The sequence below is a fragment of the Chelon labrosus genome (assembly GCF_963514085.1).
Source record: "Chelon labrosus genome assembly, chromosome: 10".
NCBI lineage: Eukaryota > Metazoa > Chordata > Actinopteri > Mugiliformes > Mugilidae > Chelon > Chelon labrosus.
This window is the reverse complement of record NC_140360.1, coordinates 10956456-10984423: the sequence shown is the minus strand read 5'-3', so window position 1 is coordinate 10984423 and position 27968 is coordinate 10956456. Positions and strand designations below refer to the sequence as shown.

The following is a 27968-nucleotide window of genomic DNA, read 5'->3' as shown; positions in this document are numbered from 1 at the left end:
TCTGGTACCACCCCCTAATAAAAACTAAAACTCATATAAGTTTTCAAGAAACCTCATTGAGTCCAGCTGCCTTTGTTTTAGCTTTGTATTTTGGGATTTTTTAAATCCTTTTTCCAAAGATGCCTTCAACCTTTAGGTCCGATTTTGAAGAAAGCAATAACTGATCTATTCCTTTATTTAGGTCAACAGATGGACATTTACTTTCACCTCGGAATGAGATCTGTTCTTTTGCGATTCGGTCTAAAATGACTGAGGGAATGATTTTCTTTTCTTTTTTGAGACGGAGGAAGACAAGCTGGTCAGTATGGCTGTAGGTGATGCAGACATTACTTAACAAAAGTATGTGTGAAAGCAAATATCTTGAGGTTTAGTCGTACTATAAACAGACGACCTTGTGTTTAAAAAGGAGGCTTTAGTTTACATGGCACACATTGGACTGAGGAAAATTAGGATAGTCAAACCAGCTCTATACATTTGAATATTCCCCAGAACATGCAAACTTGTCTCTTATATAGTGCTGTTTGTAAATTATTTATCTTGGTGTATACTGACTATTATCTTGAGTGTCCCATGAACAAGGTTGAAGCACAGGACATCGTGCTTTTGCTACTGCAGCCCCCCAACACTGACCCAGACACTGCCCTTTTTCTAATTCTGTTAAAACTAATGTTTATTCTTTAAACTGCGTTTGAGAGCTACTATTTTTAACTTCTTGCCTTTATTTACCTTTAGTAAAACTTTAGTAAAGTTAACTTTGTACTGTACTTTTGTCATTTTTAAATGTGCTTTATAAATAAAACTAGCATTATCCTTAAACGTGAAAGGAACATTTCTATACTAAGAGATTAATTCGGCATCAAACTCGATCTGATGTAGATATCTGATGCATTTTATTGAACCACTGGTCAAATAAGCATCCAAGTTCTCACTGTAATGTAAAAGGTGACCATCTTTTTCCACAAAGAAAACATACAGATAAGTCTGTAAATATATATATATTAATGAAAAATATGATAAATTCCTTTGTAACGCAAACTTTAAATCCAGCAGAATGTATTCATCAAAATATAACACAAATCTCTCGTGTCGTCATTACAACACGAAGAACAGCACTATTATTAGCACTTCTGCTGGATTACATCCCTTCATTAACTAATCGAGTGAACCTGCCCAGTAGTGTGTGATGGTACATTTAACCACTGATAAAAGGAAACAGACATTGTGGTAAAATAACGAAACAAAAATAATTTAGTTAACTTAAAACTAGTCCTCTAAGAAGATGACCTTTTTCACAGGCTTGGAGTTTCAGAAGTACCATGAATTCTTTCGCTTATTTTGATGAACTCCTAACATGCGTTCGATAAAATAATGAATTTAGCTCTTTGGATAACAGTACAACCTGTTCTTCATCAGTTCCGTCATAACAGTCTCTGTCGCACCACAAAAATGTACACGCCGCTTTTTTCAAAAGTCTCTTGCCCAGTGTGGCTGTGGTATCTATCGCTCGTCAGGGAAGCCCCTACTTTCAGACTTCATTTGGACTCTCCCAGCAGATGGACAATGAGTTCATACGTGGAGAGGACGATGGCTGTGTTGGGGATTTGTCTGATTAACTGTGGAATGAGTCCTCTATAAAAAGCTGCGTATCCTTCCTCCACCGCTATCAACCTCCCCGTCTGGAAGAAATACTTGTACTTGCTGCCTTCCTCGCGCAGCCGTGTCCGGATGACCTCTGTGGAGACACGAAAGGAGATGTTTAAAAACACGTTTCCCAGACATTGAGTCATCATGCTGCGAGAGACAAACAACGGATGCACGTGTTTACCATGTGGGTAGGCTATGCAGGACGCACAACCCTTTGAAAAAGCAGCCGCCATCATCAGGCCCAGGAAGTCCGACGCTCCTTTCTCGCTTTCACTTTTCGCCGAGGCGAACTGCCGCTTGGCGAGGTGTTTCTTCAGTGTCTCGTAGATGAGGAAGCAGATCATGGTCTCCGAAATGCCAGCGTAGGATGCAGTCAGGCCGCGGTAGAAGCCTCGGATTCCTTCAGTCTTGTAAACGTAGCGGGCACACTGCAGTGCGTTCATCTTCTTCTCTCCTCTGGCTCTGAAAAGTTTTAAATTAAGGCTCATTAGTGACAAAAATTACACACGGTGGGAGGTTAAAATACTATTTTGTCTTTTTCCTTTTATTCATCATTGAGTATCACAGGACACAAAAGGTCAAAAGTTAAGATTAACAAGTCATTTTAACCTTAAAAAGGAAACATCTGGTGTTCCTAGTGTTACCTTATTGGTTAAACCTTAACAGACTGTTGTTTGTAATCATTCATTTCCTCTATCTGATTCAAACAGCCACCACTTTCTGTTGCTGGGCATGGGTGCGTTCTTCAAAGACAGGGTAGACAGACATGTTCATGTGATATCACATGATACTATTGCCCTGTACTTGGCAATGTAAATATAGACTCCAGGACAGTGCGTCAGCAGCACTGTGTATTTATGGAGCCAGGTCACACGCTCAACGTCAACATCACACATACACACACTGCAGAAGCCAAGGACAGTACTGTGCAGGTCGGCTCTCATGCCAAGAATACCCCTAAAATAAGCTGAAGATTGTTTTTACACCACTCTAAAACTGAATGCTCTACTCTGTCCAGAACTAAAACCCCCAAGTGCACACGAGACAAATGAATTCAAGAGTGTTCGTACTTTTTCTCCAGCTGCATCCTGGTCTTGACCATCCAGATGGGGTTCATCAGAGAGTTGGTAACAAACGCTGAGAATGAGGAACAAAAGAAAGCATATTCAGTTTGATACTTAGACCGCAGCCATACGCTAAATTCATTCATTTATTTCCATCTGCTTATGCTAAATGTTGCTCATAATGAAGTTGTAAGAACAAGATGAAGGACATGAGAACATAGACATTGTCCAGACATACACTCGCCTGCCAGTTAATTAAGTAAAAAACTAATGCACTTAATCTTATCTTCATGAAGGTTATGGTATCCAGCACAGAGCTGCTACACCTTAGTGTTTAATTCAGTCCAGTTTTACAGCACCACAAACTACATCCTCAAAAATGATTACACTGAACTCAACATGATAACGGTTATGAAGGGGGGGTTTAGTGCCCGACTGTTATATATAAATGCATTAGATTTCACTAGTGCACTCAGTGAACTGGCAAGTGGCATGCAATAAATCAATAAATCAATATTTTTAGCCTAGGCAAGTTTATTTATCTTCATATCTTATCACATGTATGTATGAAAATTTAATAACAAAATGCTCACCTGCAACACCAGCAGAAGACATGTGCACCAAACCACTATTGGGGACCAACAGCCCATTGAACATCTCTTTAGATTTCGAGTATGCAGCAAAGTAAATGGCTCTGAAACACACAGAAGAAGAAGAAGAAAAAAAACAAGTTAAGAACGCCACACAGAAGAAGAAGCTTTATTAGGTCAAATATGAATGCAGCATCAAAGTGTGACTGTGGTTTTATAATAGCTCTGTTTAATGATTTCCTGCAGGCTGGTGAGAGCCTTTGACAGATTGTATCCAGAGCTATCCGTTCCCCCGTGCCTGTTTTCTCTCTCTCTCTCTCTCTCAGCGTGGCTTCTGGAACAGACGGCACCAGAATGGGCTGAATAAGCACCGGGCACCACAGAGCTGCTCTGAATGCAAGCCTGTCCAAGTTGGCCCGTGGAATGGAGAGACAGTGGAATTACTGAGAAAAGGATAACGCTGCTGCTACTAATTAACCACGGGGGGGATGCATAAGTAACCCATAACCTTTATTCCAGTTTAACCGAGTCTAAAAGTCCAATCAATGTTTTATGACATGTATTTGGACAATTCATCTCACGGTTATAGTATGGTGTGTGTGCTTAACGATAAGGAAACAGGAAAATTAATTTCTAAAGATAGAACAAAAGGTCAACCTGAAGTCTTTGTTATAGTTTCATTACTACATTCACTTCCCTGTTCATTGAGTACATAAATGAGAATTGATGTATAGCAATAAAAAAAAAAAATATATCCTGCACTAAATGTTTAAACAGTTTCAGGAAGGTGGTAATTTAACCGGATGATCATTTTTGGAGGATGTAGTTTGTGCTGCCTAGCCCAATGGGGCTGTCAAAATAATAGAAACACGTGTCGGCACAACACGATTCAACGGCACTACAAACAACAGCCTCCGCAATGACAACACAGATGAATCAGCATCTCTCTCGGTTATTTATAACAAATGCTGAATACCAGATCCTTCACGAAGATCAGACTTGGTGCAGGACTCTTACATTGGAGTGTATTTGTTTTCGCTGATGTACTTAATGAACTGGCACGTCCAAGTGTACGGCCACCATCACCGACACATTCATTTTCCATAGCTTGTTTGTCTTCAGTTCAAACAGATACACGGGTCTTATCATGTCGACAGCTGTATGTGGGGCTGGGGGAGGAAACTGTTGCCGTGACAACAACTTCCTGTTTATACAGCCAGTTAATGCTTTCGGTCATCTGAAGTTAAAAATATATACACCGTCTCCTCCCGTTTGTTTCCTTTGGTCGGAGGCCGTGATGCAATAAACTATGAAGTGTCCACGATCTGCTGAGAACCGCTGACCGCCTTCATTTCATCGTCCTTCCTTGAATTTGCTTTGTTTTATTGTGTTGGGATACAACAACGTCTCAGTGCGTGTTAACAAGCAGGTATAAAGAGCACTCAGATAGCCATGTGATCTCAAGACTGTCAAAGCTACAACAGTTCCAGACGGTAGGCAGATGCACAACCCTGACGCTGTTGAGTAAACGTGAAGTGTAAACACCGAAATCAATGTACCTTGAAGGGGCAACACCAACGAGGTTCGGCCCCAGTCCTCGGAAAAGAGATCTTGGTCCCTCTTTCTCAAGAATTGATCTGGAATAAAAAAAAGCAAAAGTCCACAAATCATTCACATCATCAATCATAATGAATTATTTTTTTATTTTATTTGTCCATGCAGGTTTTTCCTAAGGCTTTAGTAAGGGAGTCAATATGACAGTTCACTCCTGCAATCGTCTGAAGTATTTCACCAGCCCTGATAACTTGAGCCGTTTCCTACATTGAACCCAGTCCCCGGGGTAGCGCTTGCCTTGTCACGTCGGCCACATCCCCACAGAGTTTCTTTAACCCTTCGTAGGTAGTGACCTTCGTTCTTTGCATGACATTCTGAAGCCAAGTATAGCTGGACGGGGCAACTGCGGTTTCACTCGGTTTTCTGTAATGCACACCTCACGCAAAGGGCTCACACATTCCACTTCTCTCTCATGGATACCCAACACCTCTTTTAAAACAATGATGAGTTTAAAAACACAATAATGACCTCTTTTAGGTCAAAACAGTGTCACGTCTCAAGGTTTCAATGGCCTGAGAAGGAGGTTAAGGCTAATGTACGTAGACACAACCCTGTCTCTCGCATGGCTTTGAAATATCTCATTGAATCAGAAAACTTTATTTATCTTTCAAGGAAACTGTTTTGACGTGAGAATAAAGCTAAACATAGACATATGATCTGAACTAGTGAAGAAAAAAATGTGTTCTCCAACAGCAACAAAAAAATGTCCCCGGGCATATTTAACTTTTACAGACTAGAGTGCCAGCAGACACCAGTCAAGACCGGTTCAGTCTGTGGATCCTCGTCCTCCGAGTGTAATATAACACTGACGCAGCACCCTGGTTAAAATCTTGGCCCACTGGGGCTGCTTCTAGTGTTTCCTGCAGAGTCACGTAAAGGCTACTTTCACGCACACCATACAGACTTCATTTATCCTCACCAGGCCTGGTGGAAAAGCATGAATTGTGTTGACCCAAACAGCTGGTTAAAGACGCTTAATATCAGAATACCGTGCAATTAATCCTCACTTTATGTAAGGCAGGATTACACAAGTTCAAAACCATGCAAAGAGAAATCAAATAGCAAGAGAAACAGGTCTTTGTAGGTAAAATACCATTTAGGACGCCAGCGTGCTATTATACCAGCCCCTACATGTTAGTCCTAATAAACAGTGAAGTGCACCAGCTGTCAGGAGAGAACAATTTGTCTCGAAGAGTGCCAGCAGGAGAATGCAAACATCTCAGGGGGCAGCCCACATGACACGCAACAGTATTGTTTGCCTCACAACAAGACACAAAAACCTTACCGTAGGACCTGCAGCAGCCCAGGTGTAACGGTCCCTGGCCGGATAACGCCGGTGCCACTAAAGGTGCCCAGCTGGACCTGGAAGACAGGCCGGAGGGTGAGGCCGGATGACTGCAACCGCGTCTTCAACACCTCCAGGGGGCAGGTCACGATGGCTCCCACCGTACCGCTACATCTGCAGGTTTAGAAAACAGAAAATGATTTGAACACAAATACAGATAATATTTTTTAATTATATAACTAAGGTAGAGTGTTGCTCGGTGTAGCGTTGCTCTAGTTTTTGCGACAGACACACTGAGGAGAGTTTGTTTCCACCATAACAAAGCTGAAGAGTTACTGGCAGCGTGTGATGAACAATTATGGTCAAAGACTGGCCTCACGCTCCGCAGCAGAAATGCTCAGCGTTAACCCAACACATCTGGTATACAGGGTACTCCCACTCAGACAGTCTAATTACTTTTGGAAAGAAACTATTTGCCTGAAGACGGACTGCTTTTAGACAGTACGTTCACAGTTTCCACACAAACTGTTCGTTTATTTAGTTCTGTGCAGCTCCCACAAGTACATCCTTTATTAACTGCATACCCTTGTCGGTGACGAGATTAGAAGTCTGGAACAGATTATGCTAAGCCCCTGTACTCCGTCTTGTCTGGAGGACAGAGTCAAACATCTTAGAAAAAGTAACACCTGACCTATTTGTCCATTCACTGATCGCTAGTCATCCATACTCCTTAAAAAAAAAAAAAGAAGAAACTGTTGGCAAAATAGGTTTAACAGATTACAAAACCAGTTTGACTGATAAACAAACATTCAACCAGGTGTGTGGGTTTGTTGTGGCCATGACCGCTGACCGCAAACACATGAAACCTCGGGGGAAATGGGGTGAAACTGTGTGGGGGTGACAATAATTATTTAAAAACCACCACACAGTGTAAATTGAACACAGGTGTAGCTCAAGACAAAGAGGCTCACAAACAAGCTCTGTTGGGTTCTCTGTCCCGATGTGAACTTAAAGAGTTAAACATACACATTTATTTAATCACAGGTTTTAAATTACAGTGCGTTTAAAGACCACAGGCAAGTTCAGGTCTCATTTCAAGGGTAAAATGGCGTCATTTAAACAAGCCAGTGATGTTAACATGTGACCTTAGCATTAACTGAATGCCACCCAGCTGCTCGTTAGATCGTCGTTTGGGGGTTTAGAAATAAACCCCCCCCCCTCTCAGACAACTGGTGCTGAGTGCCTGGCATCGTTTGCGTACATGTGTGCTTGGTCCATGTGAAGAAGAGCCTCAGTTACATAACAAGGACACCGGGGCTAAATGGTCCCATGTCTGCGCCACACACAGACACAAGGACCAGTCTTAGCTAACCACTAACTGGCAATCTTACAACACACTACAATGTCGCTTTTAAAACCAGCATTTAAGATAACACTGCCACCCGCAACCCAGACACAGACACAGACTTCCGCAATCGACTAACAACCTTGTCTAGTTGCCTAGCTAGCTAGCTTGCTACCGCTAGCTATCAGGCATTAGCAAACTTCCGTTAAGGCTAAAACGTTCACGTTAATTGTATGAAAAGAAGCAAAATACGCTGCGGGGGAGGTAATTTCTTTAGGGTCCTGCACTAAAGCTGGGTTTCCTTCAGTTATATTACACAATGAGGGAGTCAATTGCTGAGGAACACAAGAAGGAACATTGCGTCCAGCCACAGTCCAAAGATCGTGCTATGCTAACACGAGCTAGCTTACTTCTCTGTGTTAGCATACCGACTGAATTATCTTTAAGGCCCGAAAATTACTCAGTAAAACATTTTAAAACGCAGCTTCCTAAGCATGAGGTAGCTCTAATGATATTGAGATATTATCAGCCAGTTTAAAACAGACAGATAATAATTATTAAAGCGACTCACCCCCCGGCGAAGAGATGCAGCAGCGTGTCTCTCTGTGGCATCTTTTCCTCTTCTTGTTTTTCAAACAGCCACCATATTTTTATTATTATTATTATTAAAGTGGTGTTAGAATTGCGTTTGGGTTAAAATAAGCGGGAGGACCCAGGTGGTTTTAACGGTCCCGGTGTGCTCTCGCTGCCTGTAGCCGGCTCTGAGCTGTCAGCAGCGCTGCTCAGGTCCTGGCGGCGGGGGTGACCTGAAGAGCTCCGCGGGCTACGTCAGAGGGACGGACGGGGGTGTTGTCCCTGACGTAGCACATGTGCTCACCGTCACCCTGTTCCTTTTTCTGTCTCTTGCACAACAGCCAACAAAAAGCTAAAAAACAAGTCCTTGACCTACAGAGTCTCCGCTGACCTTCACCGGTTTCAGTGGAAAAATAAAACCGGACCCTCTGCTTAATGCACAGAATCATAATAACGTAAAATCATCATGGAGGTTTGCCTTAAAAGATGCACACAATCTATATTATGAATAAAAGCAGCACAGTTAAGCAATACAAAATACAAATACATCGTTAGAAATGTGAAAGAAAAATGGCAAATACTTTTCTAACCTGATTTTACAATATTCAGTGGTAGGAAATATATTAACAACTTGAAATTGATAATCATAATCACTGTTCAAGTGAATAACAGACTTCCCTTATTATCACTGCATGATACATACAATAAAACATATGGTATCAGTTACACCTGAAGTTGTTTCTGCTATGTTTTCATTCTGGAGGCTGTGGTCGTGTGTAGGTACTACTGAATTGCACTGCGTTGTGTTTCACTTACTCATGTTTCTATTATTGTGACAGCTGTGTTTTAGTCATTGGGATGGGCTAAATAACAGAAACATTTCAGTGTTTAATTCAATCCAGTTTAACAGCACCATAAACTGCATCCTCCAAATTGACCGTCAAGTTAAATTGCCACCTTTCTGACACGATTTCAACATGAACTAAACATTAGAACAGTCATGAAAGAGGATTTAATGCACTCTTATATCAGAATACATTTGTTTTCATTACTGTACCTAATGAACTGGCAAGTGAGCATATATACTTCCTGCAAATACATAAATACAGCTATATGTGCAGCTATGTGTACAGCATAAGTAGATGTATTCTTATTTATTTGTTATCTATATCCGTTTTATCTTTTCATACCTTGTTCTACCTGTTCATTGTTTAAGTACACTGAGAGCCATGTGTGACCAAAGTGTGCATGGCCGAATAAAGCTGGTTCTGATTCTGATCTACCAGTAAACTAAATAAAAAACAAACCAGCAACCGATCTCTGTTTTCGCTTCACTAAATCAAGATCTTTTGCGAAGTGGTCCAAAACTGCACCCGCAAAAAAAACAATCCCACCTTGTTTATGATGCATGAAAATAATGCTGCATGTGCAGTTACACGGCTCTGCGGTACATTTTGGTCTTTGTGCTTATCTCAGATCAGTTATCTGACATTTGTAAGCTTCTCCAGAGCTTCCTCCAAAGTGTTTGTTTACGTGTAATTAGCCTCGAAGACTGGAGATGACAATCAAGACAAACAACAGGAAGGGCACAAGGCAACAAACCTCTCATCATTAATTGTGAACAAAACACAAAACACGGCTCCGTGACTTGTTTTTGTGGAAAACAGTATGTGCAGCAATAAAACCTGGTGTACAATTATCTGGGACAAGTTACTCAACCACCTTGACTGTGCCTTGCATGCCTGTGCTGTAATATGTGAAAAATCTCACCAAACCTGATGCACTTCTATTGTGTTGTTGTTGAAATCATAACATTTTTCATTACCCTGAAAAGACTCAGGATTTCAGTTTGCATTGACCAAAGCTCCGAGTTTTTTTTTTAGATTTTACTATCTTTTTTCTAGTTTATTAGAGCGAGCAACGCAGTGTCACCTGTTATGCAACGTGTGCATTCATTTCATCAGCCGCGCACACAGGAATGGTCTAATTTAAGCTGGTGTAAATGAATAGACATCTGACATGAAGCACTTTACCGCCTCCCTAAATGTATCACGCTACTTCATGCCTCTAATGCTCTGCATTTCGCATGGCGCTTTTTTACACAGCTAAATATATTTTGACAGCTTCAGGGGTTGGCTTTTTTTGTCACAGGACAGATGATGGCAGCTAAATCAGCTGTTGTGACTATATATGTATCAGGTGTTTATTTAAAGAACCAATAATAATAATAATAGTACCCATACACTTTTTTTAATGCATTAAAAATGATTCAGTCCAAAATTTTAATATAAATACAAATAGCTGCTACTACTACTGATACATTTATGCATGTAATGACACATATATATACTCATTTGCCAGTTTATTAGGTACAGTATTGATGAATGCATTCTACTATAACAGCCCTTCACTTAACCTTATCTTCATAAAGGTCAAGGTATTCAGCATTTGTTTCAAATAACTGAGAGAGCTGTTGATTCAACTGGTTTCTATTATTCTGACAATCCCATTATAGTCAGGGGGGGCTGGACTAAATAACCGAAACACCTGAACATTATAAGATGAAGCGAAGATTTAGTGCAAGGGCTGTGTTAGTAGAAGGCATTTGTTTTTACTAGTGTGCCTAATGTTTTGGCAAATGCGTGTAACTTGTGAGAAAATTACATCATCTGAGCCCTGGGATAGACCGGCGACCTGTCCAGGGTGTACCCTGCCTCTGGCCCGATGACAGCTGGGATAGGCTCCAGCTCCACCTCCCCCCCGCGACCCTTCACAGGACAAGTGGTTACAGAAGATGATTAAATGAATGAATGGATTGCATCAACTGTTTAAATATATGTTTTTTTTTATCATACATTAACACCGCTATAAGTGTTGTATTGGTGCATCTCTAACATCTGATTCGAAAACAAAATATGTTTTAAAAGTCACTGATGAAGCTGTAATATTGTAATTAAACATAAACTGAATATTAAACAACCACAGATGAGGATTTAGTGCAGGAGTAGTGTACCTAATGAACTGGCAAGTGAAAGTAGATATAAGAAAGGAGTTGTTTTCTGCAGGAGAACATTTAGCCTCATACTTCAGGTGCATTGTGCTGACACGGTTATGCAGGATTTGAAAATGCTGACATCAAGTGTCCAAATATGAAACATGCAGCTGCAGGGGTGTTACCCAGCACTCTGCATGCGTGGAGCTGAAAGTCTTATTTCCTGATTTGTTTTAGTCCTTCTCTCGCTCTCAGTTCATGTTGTTTTTGATCATCACACTACTGATGTGTTAAAAGTTGCATTTAGTTCCCTCTGGGACTTTTTGATTCTTCCAGGAATCTCTTTTACCCTTAAAAGCGACATATGTTCGAGTGTCCAAATAAACTTCTCTCAACCTAATCCTGTGCCTTATGTAAAAGGCTAAACCACTGCAGGGATTAAGGCGATTTACTTTCTGGATGAGTGAAACTGTGCCAAAAGTTGGAGACTGATACGACACAAAAAGTCATTAAACAGTATAAATCCAACTGCTCCCTGCCCCCGACAACAGCCTGCTGGTTTCTCTCAGAGACTGACCCTTGTGTATCTCAAGTGCTCACAGCTCGTCGTGGGATTCAGTCAGTGAAAGTAACGATGGAGGCTGGAACACAAGGGGTTAAATCTCCGTCCTCCCCACTGTTCTTTGTCTTCACCGGTTTCACCAAAAACCTCCTCGCTAAGAAGAGCAAAGTATCTTCACATTGGTCCAGCTCTCAGGTCTTCCTGTCCTCCTTCCTGCATTTTGTTAAATTACATTTGGGGATATTTAATCACTTAAAATGCCACTCTCTGCTTTAATCTGTCTTGTTCTATTTTAGCTGAAGCCCCGTCTTGTATACAGTTCATTAGGCACACTAAAGAAGACAAAATAGCATCTTAATAAAGGTTATGGTATTCAGATTTTGTTTTAAATAAGAGAGCCGTGTTTGCATTTGTGTTTCCATTTAGGAGGCTGTGGTTTGTAGCACTATTGAACTGTATTATGTTGTACTGACACATTTCTATTCAACCCTATATCTATTACAGTCAGTGGGCTTGACTAAATAACAGAAACACTTAAGTGTTTAATTCAATCCAGTTTAACAGCACCACAAACTACGTCCTCCAAAATGATCATCCAGTTGAATCAGCTCCTTTCTGATGCCGTTTCAACATAAACTGAACATTATAACTTATATATTTTAACTTAATCAAAATGTGTAATAACTTGTGATTTAGTGAAATTAAGCACAACAAGGACTATGTCCATGTAAATCATAGTAAGAGCTGGAGTCAGCCAGTCGTGTTATCATCACACACATGGCCTGATCCAGTTCAGAGACTACAGGGTGAAAGGGTCCGTTATGTAAAGCATCTGAAACTGCCTTGTTGTTAAAAGGGTCCACACAAAAAAAATTGTTGGTGTTCTCATGATCTGCTGCACACAGGTTTTTTTTTTTTTTTTTTCTTCTTTTCCTGGCTGATAAGACAAGAAGTTACCAAACCCCGCGTACTGATTGCTGAAGTAGGACTGCCATAAAAATTCCAGTTACTGTTGACATTTAGACTTGTCATAGTGTTAAAAGCACGGGGGCTACAAATAACAAACAGTGGTGTATTCAAGTGTCCCCGTAAACCGTGACGCTGTGACGACGAGCACCCTGAGCAATCCACTGTGACATTTCAAAATATCCTTCGTTGGAAAATGCTTGAATACCTTGAATGTGTTGTTTGACTCATCTGGCCTTTTCCCCTGACAGTAGACATTTAGAGTTGTCACGGAAGGGAAAGCACAGGTGGTATGAAAGAAAAAAAGATCGAACTTATAAGAAATGAAGTCATTACTGAAGTAGCTGCCTATTTGACCAACTTAGAAATCCCTTTGCATCAAAACTGTAATTTGTCCAACCTACTGTAAATAACGTTTGAGGTAGTTTACAGCAATAAATAAATAAAACTAACACTGTTAGAAATAGGAATGTACTTTTAATCTTGTGAATTACAGGTTGGTTTTTACTCTAATATTGTTTGAGGCTACAGTCTAAAGCCTTAGCAGCAGCTGGTTAAGGAATAAGTCCCGGTGACATTATAACAATAAATATTTGCACGATGCACAGTAGATCAGTTGACATAATCTTTAATAGATACTTAGAAACAAATCTACAAGAGATACAAATAAAGTGGAAGCTGCAAGCAAGGAAAAGTCATGTGTAGCAGAGTGTGCCGACATACAGCTGAGAGCTGAACGTATCCCACGTCTGCACATTTAAAAATACTACTCGACAGGTCTATGATATGGCATTTGACAATATGTTGGCAATCTCAATCTCTTTTTTTTTTTTTTGTGCAGCTCTTTGTGGATTGTCGTTTTCTGTCAGCATGGTGCTTTAAAACTGAAGTCTGCCGATTCAGGCCGATTCCCCCGCCCCCCCAACTCCCTCTTGACAGCTCATAAACACAAACACTACATCTATGGTTCTCAGCTATGTGCCAGTGAGACCCAAGAGTAGCAGGGTTTTTCCCCATTCTCTGGCTTAATTTGTGCAAACCAGGGAAACTAGTCTTAAAAACTCTTGGGCCTCAACGGCAATGTGGCTGAAAACTGACTGCACTACAAAAAGCAGGAGTGATATATGATAAAAAGATGTAACTGTGTCGAGAAAAAGATTCCTGCAGATGCATGCTACAAATAATCACAGTGACATTATCTTTCCGTTAAAATTTCTGCTGATGGTGTTCCTGTCAGATGCCTTAGGGCTAGTGATGGGGTACTTCTTTGTTACAGAGAAGCCTGGTAGCACAGCGGGTGGTCGAGCTGCTCTTCGGCTGCCTCACAGTGCATTCAGCCACACTGCACAGCAGGCTCTCTATAGAGTGGCCAGTATCTCTGCTGCAATTGTTTATCATCTATTTAAAAAGTTTTAAAAACCGTTAGGAATTCATGTTATAATGCTCAATATGAGAGGGTGTGCAGGCTGAGATGTGTTTGCTGCCACCTTCTGGTCATATACTGGCAGTGCACTGCTGGGCCAATACTTAAAGTTTCAAATTTCATCAGTGTTTTAGCTCAGTAACATTTAAATCTCAGAAAGCTGCCAAACGGAAATGCATTAATCAAAAACCTTGAGGTCGGAGAAGAGGTACTGACCACTTGTGCCCCATCACCAGAGAGAGAGAGAGTACACCAACATGGTGACTGTTAGGGCATCGACCGGATCAGCGTGTGCATAGTGTTCATTCCTGATTTCATAAAGTTAGAGAGTATAAATGCAAAGAGTCATAAAAACAAGATAAGAAACTCAAAAAAAAAAAAAAAAGGAGTCCAGACACTGACACAGAAGCGTACTTGTTGAATCATCCACAAGGCGGAGTCAGTTCTGGAGGTTTTGAGCTATGCTGTCAAACGGGTTTGACCCAAGAGTGATCCCAGAGAAAGAAAGGAACGAGGGCGTGCTGCGACGGTGAGCCCAATTCATTGGTAGAGCAGGTAGTTCTTGAGAGAGGCTGGCAGGGGCAGTCTATGGATTTCACTCAGGCGGTCTCGTCCTAATGCCACCCTCACCGAACGCCTACACAGGTCCATCAGAGAAAGGGGTTCAGCTGTGGGGGGGGAGGGAGACAAGAGAAGGAAAGGGGTTAGGGATGTTTGCAATGACAGACATTTACAAAAGAGAATCCAACTTGAATACAATGAGTGTACAATCTGTCATGTTGGCGAACAGGAAGGTCAAAGAAAGTGGGGCACTATGGTCATCATTTGCCCCATTCATGTTTCCAACAACCCTAAATCAGGACAGTGGCCTCTGATTTTTCTGGCTCTATCAGAGAGAGAGAGGATATCAAATAAATTCTACCAGGGAGGACTGTAGTTGACGCGAAATTAACAGGAAGATATTGAAGTTATTCATTAATCCTATCTTGGGCTTCTTGGCTGATTACAATGCAATATTTGGATTATCTTAACGTGATGGACAATTAGATCAATAGCCGTGCCAATACAAATACTACTATCTGTTATACTACAAAGCTATTTGAATCTCAGCCACACAGCATTTTAAAAAAGGCTTTCTAAAACTCCTCTTTTCATATTTTGGCCCTTTCTTTGTATCATTATTGTTCGTTATACAGCGCCGTGTATATTTACCATGAATTTGGGCTTTTGGTAGATGTAACAGCTAAGACAGAGAGAGAGAGAAGACAAAATATATTAAACTCACTTGTGGCCTTGAGCTGCAGTGCGAACTTGGCACGCTCGGTGCAGTCACAAGATAAACTACGTATGCTGAGATTACATCTTATGCCGTATAAGATCAGGGATTTCCTCACTCTACATCAAACCGGAAGAGGAATGTTATATCAAATTGGCTTTTATGCCAGCGCTTTTTATTTTTTACACAAGCCCAAACTAGGTCGAAGGAATCTGAGCGAAACATAAAAATCTAATGAGCACAGAGCACTTGGGACATGTGGGAAGTACAACATGTTTTAATAAGCACCTATGTTTCCTCATTGAGAGCTCCTTTCACCAAGGAATAATTGGGTTTTAATCCAATTGGAGTCATTTTACATTTGTCCGGGCGAAAACAAGCGGCTTGTTTTTTCCTGCACACGAACATTAAGGACCACTGGGGGTTTTACTGAAGAGCTACGGTGGAGGCCCCTCAGCCTAGTTTAAAAAAAAAAAAAGGTACGGATGCACCCATAATAATACTAGTGCACATCTGCTACTGTGCTCCTAGACTCATTAGTAAAACAGCTCCAATATAAACACACACCACTTTACAGCAACATATCATAACCTCTCGTTAGCAGGGTTAAGTAGATGAAGGCAGTAGGAGGTAATGCACCTGTACGCTGGTTTGCCAACAGCCAATAAGCTCCAACGAAAAAAGCATTTTTGAAGCATTTCAGCTAAGCCTACTCTTGTCTGCACGTCAATAAGGAGCAGCTCAAATATGAGGAAGTTCTGGGTTCAAAAAGGAGTTCCCCCCGACGATCTAAATGCTAATCAGCTGACACCTCTCAAAAAAAAACAGTCTGCTCTCAGTTCTGGCTTGTGTTGTTGAAGAGTCGATCAAAAGAAATGAGCACCAAAGACGCTTTGATTATCAGATGTAATTCTTGCAGCTGTCAAGACACACACATCAACAGGCCGGCACAGAACCTCATCGTCACGAAGGTTAGGGTTCAAATCACTGAGAGCTGTTGATTCAACTGTGTTTTCACTGTGCAGGCTAGTGGTATGTAGGTACTATTGAATCGTATTGTGTATGTGTTGTACCGACACATTTTTCTATTATTTAGTCAGAGGGCTAGGCTAAATAACAAAAGCACACGTTTATATCCAATCCGGTTTAACGGCACCACAAACTACATCCACCAGAATGATGATCCAGTTGAATTATCACCTTTCTGATGCCGTTTCAACATAAAATGAAAAATTATAACCACCGTGAAGCTAAGATTTAGTGCATGCCTGTTATATTAGACTGTATACGTGCTTAATGCGTATAATGCTTTGGCTACTGAGAGTACGTTGTGGGAAAAGAAGATTGATTAACGTGGCTATGGACGTGGCATTGGGGCAAATGTATGTTATAATCAAGTACCCGTAACTGTGAGTAATTTTACTTGTTCCGAGAAAAACGTTTAAAACTAAGACAAGTTACGGTTAATGATAAACAGGGCGGTTTGCTCGTCACTCGTTTCTTTTGTCAGGTCTGTAGGGCATCAGTTCAAATCATGTGGTGTCATGACACGTCCTGCTTTACATAATAGCAGGAGAGACAGCCACACACATGCACGTCAGATACAATCAAGCTGCACTACAGTAATCCTGTCTGCGTAATGTGTCCCGTGTAGACCCATAACTTTTAGACCTTTGGTTTTTTTGCATCAATAAACCCTCACACTGTTTGTGACACACACACTATTTAAAAGCAGTAGCATTTTGGAAAAACACAAGTTTATACTTACGATCAAGTCCATTTATGTACCGGATTCGTATCTCACAATGTCCCCACACGGCGCTTACCACAGGGTACAGCTTCCTGCCCTTAAGTCCTCTGAATGCCACCCCTAAATAATGTCCATCCACTATATAACCCAGAGTCCCCTCATCCATGTCCAAGACCACTAAGAGGGAGTCTGGTATGATGAAGGTGTCATCTGGTTCAAGAAAGGCCGGGTAGGTTTTTCCTGGGTGATTCTTGCCGTCGTGGTAGAGTTTACTCCTGCACAGGTCCCAGCCCCAGGATTCAGCATTGCTTCCTACCAAGGCCGTGTAGCCCACCGAGTGTAGCGGGGCGTCACTCGTGGCCACTCCGACCACGGCGTGAGTGCCCCTCTGACGCATGGCCCAGCTGATCTCCCACACATGCAGTCCCCGCGTGTAGCCAACACGTCCCCGGATGGCGTCCGTGCTCTGCGCCACGGGGTGCCTGTGGAACACCAGCTTGTTGTCGTCCTTGACGAAGATGTTGAGGGAGCGGTCGTCGTTGTTCCACGAGTTCTGGACCTGGACGTCCACGCTGGCGGGTGGCATGTCCAGCAGCAGATCCAGTCGAGACGGCTTGGTGTGACTCAGGGCCTGTAGCTCCAACTTCAGGGGGCTGAACGCTGGATCCCGCATATCAATGGTTTTAATGCCACCTGGGACTTTTTGCCCCATGCTCCAGGTGGTTATAGCAGCCCCTTCTTCCTCCCCCCTTCTCAAAAACTAATAGGGGGGGGGGAGTAATCAGCCTCAGACCCTCTCCTCCACTGTGCTCCTGCGACTCCAGAAGCAGCTTTGTCCTACTGTGTCCGCTGCGGTCGGCCAAGGCGAGAGCGAGGCTTGTTTGAAGTTTACCTGGAGAGGTTAGAGGAGATGAAAACAGAAAAGACAAGCAAGTTAATCATTAACTAACCTAAATAACAGTTTGACTGGAGCAGGGAATGATCATATCAAATACTTGGAAGCCACACTTGTAAATCCATTATAATGCCATCATGACCTTGGATAGCAACAAAGTGGAACATCAACTGTAATTACGTCACACCATATTTACTGGTCATGTTACGCAACATACTTAATAGGAAATTTCCTCATCGTTGAGACTCGCTACATTTAATAGGTGAACAACAACTCATTTTTAGCTGCGGGGCTTTTAAGCGTCCTCAGAACTGCTTTGTTGTCTTGTGATTCTTAGTATGTAAAAAAAATAAAGACTGCAGTGTTTTATGACCCAGGAAATATGAGACATAAGCCGAAAAACACAGATTTACACTGTCAACATTATCACAGAGCAGCAGGAAGCATGTATCAGCTGACCCTGGCCTCGTTTCCTATAGCATTACCAAGAATCGTAAAGAAGCACTGTCACTGTGATGTATTCACCCACAGCTATCGCAACTTGATCCAAAGTCTGGAGCTGAAATTGTTTGACCTGCTTTTTCTTTCCCCATCAGTGCACTATTGATGTCAGTCCAATCAAGACAGACAAGATCAACAAGTTTCTGTTTCTCAGCAGTTGAACGCATTCGACAGACTGAAAAGATTACGTGTAATGGATTAGACGGTTAACAGAATAAACTGACCTAGTTACAATTCTAGATTAATATTTATTAAGTGACAGATTTTAGCTGCTGTGTGCACAACAAGTAAAGACAATTTAAATTGCAGTATGACACAAAGCTGTTTTACATTTTAGTATGTTTTCTAACTCCGTGCACTTAGAGAAAAAACAACCAAATCATCTGACTGTGCTTAAACTCAATTTGCATGATTACAATTTCATACATGCAGACCTACAAAACATGTCAGTGACGCCTGTTCGAATTAAATTAAATTACCAGTATACAGATGTAGAACGCTATAGATCCATTCATTAACGGAGATCCATACAGTGTTCATAGCTCTAAATGCGTAGCTGATAAACAGCCATGTGTCTGTGTCCTGTTTTTGCAGAGTAATTGCATTTGGGATTATGGTGCACAAACAACATGAAAACCCTTATCCAACCTTTATTTGATTAGTTGTCCTCGGTATTTATTATTATTCCTCCAGCTTTTCTCAATAAAGCAGGATGAATCCGAGAAGATATGACGCTGGCAATTTCAGCCGCTTATCAAGTGGCCATTGACATGCATGCTAACAGACTCAGGACTTCCAAACAATCACAATAAAGCATAATTATTCATAATAGTAAAGGTGGGATAAAACATCCTCAAGGAGGACACAATATTTCAAGCAGTTGGTTTGGCTCTATAACATCATGAATGTCATTAAAAACTTTTGACAGTCCGGAAAAAAAAACTAGGTCCCAGGTCCCGTTTACTCAGCTTCTCTGCACGTGAAATATTCCCACAAACTCCCAAAATAGGACATAAAAAGAAGGGAACACCATTTCCTATAATATGGCCATTTAGTCAGAGGCTAACAGGAAAAGCAGTAATAAAAATGTCTGGCTTAAAAAACAAACAAACAATTTTATCATGTTTAAAAAAAGACATTTCAGGGCCGCTGCTCCTCCGAGGCAGGAACTTCTCCATATCCACGGAAACTTGACAATAAAAGCTTGATTAAAACCTGCTTGTTTCACAAACTCCAATACAATAGATGACAGCTGTGGTGGTGTACTTGCACTGTTTAATTACTGAGGAGACAGAATCTAAATGTGAACCATCTTAATTTCCAATTTCTTTTGAAACTTCATTTACAACTTAATGTCAGTGGGATTACTTTATTACAGCAGTAATGCCATTCTTTTATAGCTCACTATCTGAATTAATATGTGACTTTTTTTTTGGGCGCAGGTGTCCCTGCTACTGCTCCTTCGTCTTCCCGTTCCTGCCGGTGTTGCAGCGAGGCTGTAGAGAGCGTTGTGTAATGTGGAAAACTGTGCTGCTGGGAAGGCCAGTCTAATTGAATTGTAGACAAGAGTTCATTGAGCAGTGCTTTGGCTCTTCTTCTAATGCAAGTAAACAACCATTTAAATGGGTCATGTCTCTTCAGTGATCGGAAAACAAGGGGGGAAGAAAAAGCAAGCAGCGGGTGGCCAGCATCTGAATGTAAACAATCTCCTTTTCGATGCCTGTCCAACATTCAGGGAGAGTGAAACATGTTAATTTGCACACTCTTTGTACGAGGACTTTACCATTCCCTGTCCCTGTGGCAAAGGGCCGCCTTACAGGGTACAAGTAAATCAAAACTAAGAGAACAATAAAAAGTCTTCCCACATCCACCTTGGACATCAAAACAAACACACTCCTTAATAGTAGTATAAAAGGTACCTTGTGTAGTGAGGTTTTCGGGCTGGGATCTGGACCTGGACTAGTTGGGGTTCCTGGGCCCCTGAACTGGTCTGGAGCCGATTAAAATGCAAGAGGAAGGTCCTTGCTGGATTTGCTGAGCCAAGGAAACACTTGTTTCTTTTGTAAGGCTCAATTTAGACAGGGCCCACCTGAACTTAAGCACTGGCCTGTTTGTCGACCTGCTGAGTACACCGGGTTCAAGGTTTACTGAAGACAAAGTCATCCATTGTCCTGACATAAATCGTGAGCGTGTCACGCAGGGACACTTAATTTAGTATAATCTGTGATTCAAGTTTTTAGATGACTTTTATTGTAGTTTGTGCTCTCCAGTTATCTTTTTATCAGTCCAACCTATAGCTATGCTAGCTGTACCTAAAGTAACTTAATACAATGGCCATGCTATAAATCCTCTACCTTTTAACATTCATTTATTGTCGAGATAACTTTATTGGCATTTTAGAAGTTTGAGGAGCTGGGTTGTACTAATGTGTTTGCTTCTTTTATATTCTTACTGACGAAATACATACTAGACACACCTTTCAGCACACCCCATAAACCTGGTAGCGTAAGCAAGATTAGGTCAACAGTGACACCAACCACAGGCCCAGATTGTGGGAGCAACGCCTAATAAAAAGCGTTTTAACAAAACTACACTTGTTTAAGTTCACATTGAGGTAAATACTTTGTTTGTTGTGTCATTACTTTAAGCAGAACCGTCTAAATTAGCCGATGCGGGCCTTGAATTTGCAATGCTAGCCTAATCTTCCAATAAGCTCTCGTAGGCTAGGCAACCGTGTGCTCCAGGCTCGAGGAACTTCCACGCGCGACCACCAAACGGACGCGGCGCGTGAGTCGAACGTTACTCGCCGCCGGTTCGTTGTAACGTTCCGACCGTTTGCCTCAGCATCGAAACGTTCGACACACGGCGAGCGGCACGAGCCGTGGGTGTTAGCATAAACAGCTACAAAACATTAGCTAATGCTAATGAGGAGCGAAAGACAAGACAAGTCACTGCTTCTTCTCAGCGGGACGTTTTGACGGGCGCCGACCGCTCATATCCGCCGTTATTTTTGACACGTTAAAATGTGTAAACGGGGTGTAAAGAGGAAACCGAAACAAGAGCCTCGACAGCCACAATATGAGCAGAAAACGGGAGGGTGGTGGGGAGGGGGGTTCACACAGCAGACCGTACCTTGCTAAGTTGTGAGGAGGCAGAGTGGACGAGACGGGTTACAGCTTCAGAGTCGTCGGCTACTCCATCGTAGTTTTCAGTTCCCCTGTCGTCTTACCTTTTACCATTTCAGCCTGGTTATGAATTAGGTGAAACAGTGATGGCTGCTCTCTAACATCTCTCGGGTCACGTGGTAAAATGCTCCCAGCTGCTTCACCAGATTAGGACCTCCCTGCTGACGGTCTGCTGCTACAACAAAGATGGCTTCCTGTTGGTGGGGCAGTTTATGCGGATATTAGCCTTCACAAATCTTTTTAGGATATATGCTTTTAGTTTTTTTAATTAACCCAAAAAAATAATTATAGCCAACATTTTAGATGAACTCATTATAAAACCTACGTCCAGCCTCTATTAGTCTTTCAAAATGTACACAAAGTTTTCTACTGATATGTATTCACAAATTTAAGAAACAAACACAAATTTTCTAACAAACACCTTTTAACTTTTCTTTTTTTTATTCTTAAAATAAAAGATTTAAAATTACATTTGTGCAAGAAACACGAACAAACTGGTTCACAACTGAATCATAAAAATGCCCAGTGATTCAAAAATGTATTAAAAAATGTATTCATTGGTGGAAATTAAATTAAAAATGACGTATTTACGTAAGCCTAAGATTAAATGTCAGTTTTTTTAGATACAGATACAGATACAGAAAGCTTTATTAATCCCAAAAGGGCAATTCGGTTTCTACAGTCCACCATCTAGACATACAACCATTCACACAACAATAGTATATAGCAGGAGTACGTGATAAGGCCTGGGTCCAAGTACAATTTATAAAGAAAAAGACATCAGAAGCAGAATAAATAATGATAAAAAGAATACAAATAACTGCTTGTCCTGATAGAGAATAAATAAAAATAAGATAAAAAATAATATTAAAATAAAAATAAGATAAAATAAATGTTGTTTAAATAAATGTTAAATAAAATGCCTAACAAATGCATTAATTAGTCATTATTTGTCTGCGTTTTATAGACTTTCCAGTATAAGGCTAACTTCAGTCCAGTGTATCATCACCACCACCATTTAATGCTTTTAAGTACATCCTGAAAACAGCATCTTAAACACATCATATAATCACTGTTCATTCACTCCTTTTGTTACTTTAAGTTTTATTTAAATTTTTAGTGTCTAATTTTTATTATCCAAGCAGCAAAATGTCTCAAAAAAAGTATACTCAAAAAAAGTCCAGTTGTCTTGTTTCTACCAATGAACATCTTGATATTTCTCTTTTGCTTCATATTTCTGTGTTGTTGGAAATAAATACGCTTCTGCAGTTGAACATATGGGAATGCATATGGTGTTTGATGGTGGAACAAGTTATAACTGATCGTTAACCCCAATCTGTCGCGTACAAACATATTGTATTAAAAGCAGCATCAGTGGGCCGTGACTGCCCACACACACTGAAACACTGACACGTTTTATCGTTCAATCTGACCTTCAGGCCTTTCAGTCCTTCACTGACACAGTTTTAAAAAGCAGCAGAGACGAGTGTAATCCTTGACATCGGCCACTGCTGCTCAGCAAGTTACAGTCACACTCTGCCAACTGACACGGTGACTCCTGGGGAATGTCAGGTATGTTTACTGACGTGTGATATGGACTGAACAGGATGATGCACTGTATAAACAACTCTCATTTTCTGGATAACTGGTGCAGTCACTTCCTGTCTTTCAAACTGGTATCTACAGTAACAGCAGTGCCTTCACGACAAAGGTCATGCAAAAATAATCAGAAACAAGCACAATTATTTGTGCCGCAATGAAGACCCCTGTAATTTAACATCTACACTTAATTAGTTTTATTTTGTGTACCAGACATTGACTAATGTATATCCTCCAAAAACTGCAGGCCTGTGTGGGGTCAACATATGCACCAAACTACTGGGACACTGTTGCCATCTAGTGGACTCTCTGGGATACACACGTCCTGCTTGAGGGTCAAAATGTGCACAAAAATCCTCTACAATCATTCATAACTTATGTAAAAATACATTTATGTCTTAGAGAAGAATCTCTTTATCCGAGCTGCAAGCACATTCATCTTGATCCCATGCAAGAAAAAGCTGCATTAATGCTGAATGAACAGCTTTTCTGTCTTTACTTCATTCTGAACTAATGTAGAATTTGGCATCTGATTTCTCAGTTACCAGTACTGCAATTAATAGGATTTTTTTTTTAAATGACCTTATTTGTCCAGTGTGTGAGGCGTCTGAAGGTAATATGGCTCATTTTACATCCTTGGTAGAGAACATAGCTTGGCGACTTGAATTACCTTCCCCTCAGCTCGTCTCCCAGTGAAAATCCCATTTTGCCATGCGGTGATGGAGCAATGTGCTGAGCTTGGTGATATCTCAGGGCCCCTCCACAGTGGAGGAGGGGCGCGCAGACATGCTTACTGCCTCCCTTTTAGAAACCATCATTTCAGCAGGATCGATAGTACGTCCCACTCCACGGCTGGAAGAGTGCGCTGCATCTGCATCTATTGGGGTGGAGGGGTGGGGGTTGCGCGTGGACAGCTGCACCAAGGCAAGTCAGAGCAACGCGTGCAGTCAAGGTGAATGATCGCATGCTGCGTCAGACACTCTGCTCCTCGCTTGCTCCGAGATGCAGTTTCCGTGAGGGGCCAGTGGGTGGATGCTGTCCTCAAGTGGTGGATGCAGCTGCAGAAAACGTACCAGTGAGGCTCGTGAACTACTTCAGCCATCAGGTACTTCATGTTCTCCGTCTCCAGGTCGACCCACAGACGTGCACTGAGATGAAATAAAGACTGATGCATTCTGCCTTTTTTAAATCACCCTACACTTCTCTGACAGCATCGGAGGCCGAGCACTTAAATAGATTCATGCTGTAGGTGAGAAGACATCTCATGTTTCAGTGGATCGCTTGCAATATAAGACCAACACAGTCCAGCATTGTAAAGCAAAAACCCTTACACAGCAATAAAAATAATATTTACCAGGTATTAGACTGGTGTGAATGGAGTGAGGTTTAGAAGATCATTAACTCTGGGTTTAGTCACAGTGAGAAAACATCTTACACCGTTATTCCTTTTATCAGTTTAAGCAGTTGTGTTACACAAACTAATAATCACACGTGTATTTCTGACAGAGTAATATTGTGTTTTCTCACCTAAATGAATCAATGAGTTTATAAATTGCTCTAAAATAATGAATAATGACCTTAATTCTAACCTTAAACCAGATTTCTTATTTTGTCTTGTTTCTAATTGTTCAAAACAAAAGATATTCAATTTACAACGTTGAATGATTATTGAATTATCAGAGTCAATTAGTTGTTTTTTTGTCAAATTACCTTTGTGCAACTTGCTGTAGCGCTACAATAAAGATCCGCATTTCTATGAAAAAGCGTTAGTCGAAATAAAAAGGGTTCACGCACTCTTTTATCAGAGTCTTTCTATGCACATGCATCATATTAATAAGCGTATACTGTACTCGTGTGACATTGAGCAGGTTTACAGTGAGGAAAAGGGCATCAGTATCAGCTAGGAGAGGTGAACCACTGCAGGACAGGGGGGGATGTACTGTAGATGGGACAGGGTGTGTGGTGCAGTACCAGCATCCCCTCCGCTCAGATCGCTGCTCATTTGTCAAGTTGCCTGCAGACTTGAATGGTGCATTGCTGCTTAAACACGGAGAGGCAATCAGCAGTGGAGGAGCACACCTCCAGGGAGCGGTCCCAGGTGGATGAGAGCATCACTGGGCGATCTGCAGATTAAAGGGTCCTTTGCTCAGCAAAACACACTCAGCCAGGGGGGTTAAACAGCAGACGGGTTTGTATGGCGGTGAGAGGAGTCATTCACACTACGCATTTCATTACGTCACTGTGAAAAAAGTGGCTGGTATCAGTAGTGTATTGCGCAATTCTAACCTAAAAGCTCAGAAAAGGTTATTTTAAGCGCGTTCTACTATTAGAAATAGACTAAACTGCCTAAAAGGCGGTGAACTACTTTTACCCAGAGATTACAGCTCTCCCATGAGTACCGTAGCGAGGCAGAGAGAGTCGTTTTCTACTTTTACATAAAGCTGCTTCACACATTACGTGGCTGTTCTGATCATCCGTCAGACTTTGTCAGTGCTGTGCTCAGACAGTCCTCCACACTGGGACATGCGGAGACCGCCGAGCAAGTGAGGTCACAGCATTGACGGTGGCCTGGTTCTTGCTGGTTGCCGTGGCAAGTAGATAGCAGGGAAGACCCACAGAGCCCATCCTGCGGTGCAGAGCCAAAGCCAGGAGGAGCCAGGAGGAGCCAGGAGGAGCCAGGAGGAGCCAGGAGGCGACCGTCCCCATCTGTGGTGTAGGCCTTCCTCAGCTCACGCAGCTCGTCAGAAAGTATCCAGGACACAGGCCGACCCTTCTCATTCATCACACAGCGGTTTGGCGGATGCAGACGCTCACGTGAGGCTGCACTCATAAGGCAAGTGTGTGTCCACGGTCTCAGCGTGGGCGAAATCCATGATGGAAACTGGCAGCGGCAGCATCTTTCTAGGAGGCAGAGACAAATGTGAACAGAAATTATGAACATGAATCAATGAAACGTAAAGCACGTTATATAATCAGACCCTTCAAAGAATAAAGCTCTTTATGAGATGACAGTATAAACCTGACAAAGACACAACCACAAATTTGTTTTAATTTACCTTTATCCTTGTGGCTGAAGGTGCAACAATACACAGATCAGGCATAACATTATGACCACCTTCCTAATATTGTGTAGGGCTCCCTTGTGCCTCCAAAACAGTTGTTCTGAGGGTGTCCTGTGGTGTCTGGCAACTGGATGTTGTTAGTGGGGGCCTTTGGGTTTAGGGGAGGGTTCTCTGTGGGTCATCCCACAGATACTTGATCAGTTTGGGATCTAGGTCAAAACCTTGTGCTGTTTTTCATGTTTTTTTGAGTTGTTCCTAAACCATTTTCGTGCCTGTGTCAGGCTGCATCCTGCTGGGGATGGCTTCTGCCATCAAGGAGTCTCATTGATATGGGGTGGGGGTGCCTGGTCTGATCTAGGTGGGTGCTACATGTCTAAGTAACATCCAGATGAATGACAGGTCCAAAGGTTTCCCAGCAGAACACTGGATTGTCACAAGATGGTCAGTGTTACTTCACCTGTCAGTGGTCATAATGTTGTGGTTGATCGGTGTATGTATTTTTACAGTAACAAAGAAACTCCATGGACAATCAGTCACATCACAGCTGACTCCCAACCCTCTTAATAAGGTCAGTATGGATTGAACCATTCCTAATCAAGATATTGGGAAAATAATTACACGTCACATTGGTTGGATTAACAGTAATTGTCTAAAACGTTTGTGGAGCTGTTAACAATACTGAAGTAATGTCCATTGTGTTGTATTATATGGACAAAACAACAAGTTAAGACAATAATGGACAAATTGTTCTCAGGCAAACAGAACTGTCCATTTATTATTATCAAGCCAACATATTATTCTAAGTCTGCTAATATTGTATTTTTGATTTTTGTCAAGAAACAAAAAACAACAGTGAGTCAATCCAACTGTGAATCAACAGCTTGAAGTATTTCATCCTTTTCTGCCAATTACATCTATTGTTCTCCAAGTCTCCTAAAACACATCGCAAGCCACACGTTCTGTTCCTTCAGTTTACTCAACAAAGCAAATGGTTTATTTCTTTTTTTTTTCTTTCTTTCTTAAGATTCAGTTACTCTGCTGCCAGAAATACCAAATGTTTTTTTTAATCTGATGGTGAAAATAGCTCCCAACAAATGCACTGTTTCAGTAGCATCTGTTAAGGACTACGGTCCCACATGTTTGAGATAATGACGAATCCCCTTTTTAAAATGAAAGTACATTTGCCAAAATATTAGGTACGGTAATAAAAAAACAAATATTGAACTGAAGACGGGGTTGTCAAAATAATGTGTCAGCGTGACACAATGCATTCAATTCAATAGCAATACAAACTACAGCCTCTAAAATGAAAACACAATTGAATCAACATCTCTCTCGGCTATTTGAAACAAATGCTTAATACCACGAAACCACGAAGACAAGATTTAGACTGTTATATTAGAATGCATTCATTTTCACTAGTGTACCTAATGTAAATGTTTATTTATATAGCACCTTACATCGACTGATAGGTGAACCAATGTGCTTTACAAAAGATTAAACAACGATTTAAAAAAACACACCGGAAAACAAGTACAGTAATAAAACAAAGCTAAAAAATGAACTGGCAAGCGAGTGTATGTCGGATCATTTTAAAGATTTATGTCCTCATTGGTGGCTAACGGATGCTAAAAACAGGCTT

At 41.4% G+C, this 27968-nt stretch overlaps 2 protein-coding genes across 2 annotated transcripts; both read right to left on the bottom strand.

The window, feature by feature from the left end:
* Positions 1 to 868: 868 nt before the first annotated feature.
* slc25a33 (solute carrier family 25 member 33) lies at positions 869 to 8339 on the bottom strand. Its single transcript, XM_084552662.1, has 7 exons — positions 8114 to 8339; positions 6198 to 6371; positions 4858 to 4935; positions 3302 to 3402; positions 2715 to 2781; positions 1826 to 2106; positions 869 to 1732 (listed from the first exon to the last, which is right to left on the bottom strand). The coding sequence occupies exons 1-7, from the start codon at positions 8152 to 8154 to the stop codon at positions 1533 to 1535; spliced, it is 942 nt and encodes a 313-aa protein (XP_084408788.1). The 5' UTR covers positions 8155 to 8339; the 3' UTR covers positions 869 to 1532.
* A 4908-nt stretch (positions 8340 to 13247) lies between these two features.
* spsb1 (splA/ryanodine receptor domain and SOCS box containing 1) lies at positions 13248 to 21985 on the bottom strand. The gene is made up of 3 exons (XM_084553354.1): positions 21613 to 21985; positions 17103 to 17976; positions 13248 to 14726 (listed from the first exon to the last, which is right to left on the bottom strand). Exons 2-3 carry the CDS (start codon positions 17794 to 17796, stop codon positions 14599 to 14601), a joined length of 822 nt encoding a protein of 273 aa, XP_084409480.1. The 5' UTR covers positions 17797 to 17976; positions 21613 to 21985; the 3' UTR covers positions 13248 to 14598.
* Between the last annotated feature and the right edge of the window lie 5983 nt (positions 21986 to 27968).